We start from the raw sequence: 1402 nt of genomic DNA, 5'->3' as shown, positions 1-1402 counted from the left end.
AGCATCAAGGTTTACACATTTTTGTAGTTTTTAACTTTCCAATAGCTACAGTAGTTCTTGAGATATGCGCTTCTAAAGCTTACGCCCTCTTGAAGCGAGGCATCGGCGCCTCTCCCCTCGAGGAGACGCAGAGAAGTTGCACACTCTAGCTTCTCTGCGTCTCTTCAGTGTTTTGACATCAATTTTCAGATGGTTTCCCGTCTAGTCCTGCTCATCCTAATCTCTACCGTATCCGCTGAATTTCATAAAATGAAGTTAGGCGGAGACTGTGAGAAAATTCGTCTGGAACTCGAGGGAACCGATGATTCGGCGACAAAACTTTCGAAATTTAACGCATTTTTGGATACTCTTGGTCCGGATGTCCGTCAGAAATTCTGGGACATCGTTGCGGCTGCAAAAACCGACGCGGCGACTAATCTACCATCGGAAAATGCCAAAAATCTGGCGGCAAGTGTCGTCAGCGATTTTGAGACTGGAAATTTCTTCAAGTCCCATGAAGAAATGTCTAAAGAGGTAATGGGTTACTGTATGGCACAATTTTTTAATGTTTTTTCACAGACTCCGATGTTTTCAAAACTTTTCTAGGTATAGTAGTTCTTGAGTTATGCGCCTTTAAACGCTGGCTGGTCCTTAGCCTGTTTAAAGGCGCATATCTTGAAAACTACTGTAGCTATGAAGAAGTTGTCCACTACAAAATTGCTCAGCATAAAACTTTACACATTTTTGTAGTTAACAACTTTTCGCTAGCTACTGTAGTTTTAGCCTTTAAAGTTGACGCGCCTTCTAGGGGAGACGCAGAGAAACGAGAACCCTCTAGCTTCTCTGCGTCTCATCCAATTTGAAAAGCGCATATCTCAAAAACCACATTAGCTATCAAAACGTTGTTAATTACAATATTGCTCACCTCAAAATTTTACACATTTTGCAACTTTCAAAACTTTCCTAGCTACAGTAGTTTTTGACTTATGCGCCTTTAAAGTTAGTGGCCTGAAAAATCCCATTTTTAAGCTAAAATCCAAATTCGAATCTCTTGATGATGCCGACAAGACCGCCGTCAAAAATTTGGCTAAAGTCTATGGACAACAAATCAAAAAATTGGTGGTTCCAGTTTTGCCAGAAAACTGTAAACCAGCTTCCGACGCTGCCACTGAAGCCGGCAAACAGGCACAGGCTGGGGGTTTTGATACGGTAAGCCTAGAAGTCGGGGCAAAAACGAAAAATGACACCGAATACCAAAAATTCAAGGTTGAGAGCTTCAAAATGAGCCCAAACACGGTTAATTTTGCTCAAAATTGAAAAATTGAAAATCGCGTCGCGGCTGCGTCGCGGTTTTCAAAGATTATGCTAGAATCGGCGGTATGGGGCTCATTTTGAAGCTCACGACCTACTGAATTCAAATTTT

The 1402-nt window shown here is 41.8% G+C and overlaps 1 protein-coding gene across 1 annotated transcript in view; it reads left to right on the top strand.

The window, feature by feature from the left end:
- Window positions 1-189: 189 nt before the first annotated feature.
- Window positions 190-1402, top strand: part of CBG12471 — a gene marked incomplete at both ends in the record, with an annotated part of 1563 nt that continues 350 nt past the window's right edge. Inside the window, 2 exons of the mRNA XM_002639697.2 lie at window positions 190-513; window positions 1009-1188. Coding sequence (XP_002639743.2) covers window positions 190-513; window positions 1009-1188 — 504 coding nt within the window. The remainder of the gene's footprint in view (window positions 514-1008; window positions 1189-1402) is intronic.

Source organism: Caenorhabditis briggsae, assembly GCF_000004555.2.
Source record: "Caenorhabditis briggsae complete genome, chrIV, whole genome shotgun sequence".
In the NCBI taxonomy this organism is placed as follows: Eukaryota; Metazoa; Nematoda; class Chromadorea; order Rhabditida; family Rhabditidae; genus Caenorhabditis; species Caenorhabditis briggsae.
Note: the sequence above shows the minus strand (reverse complement) of the source record. Positions and strands in the feature narration are given on the sequence as shown.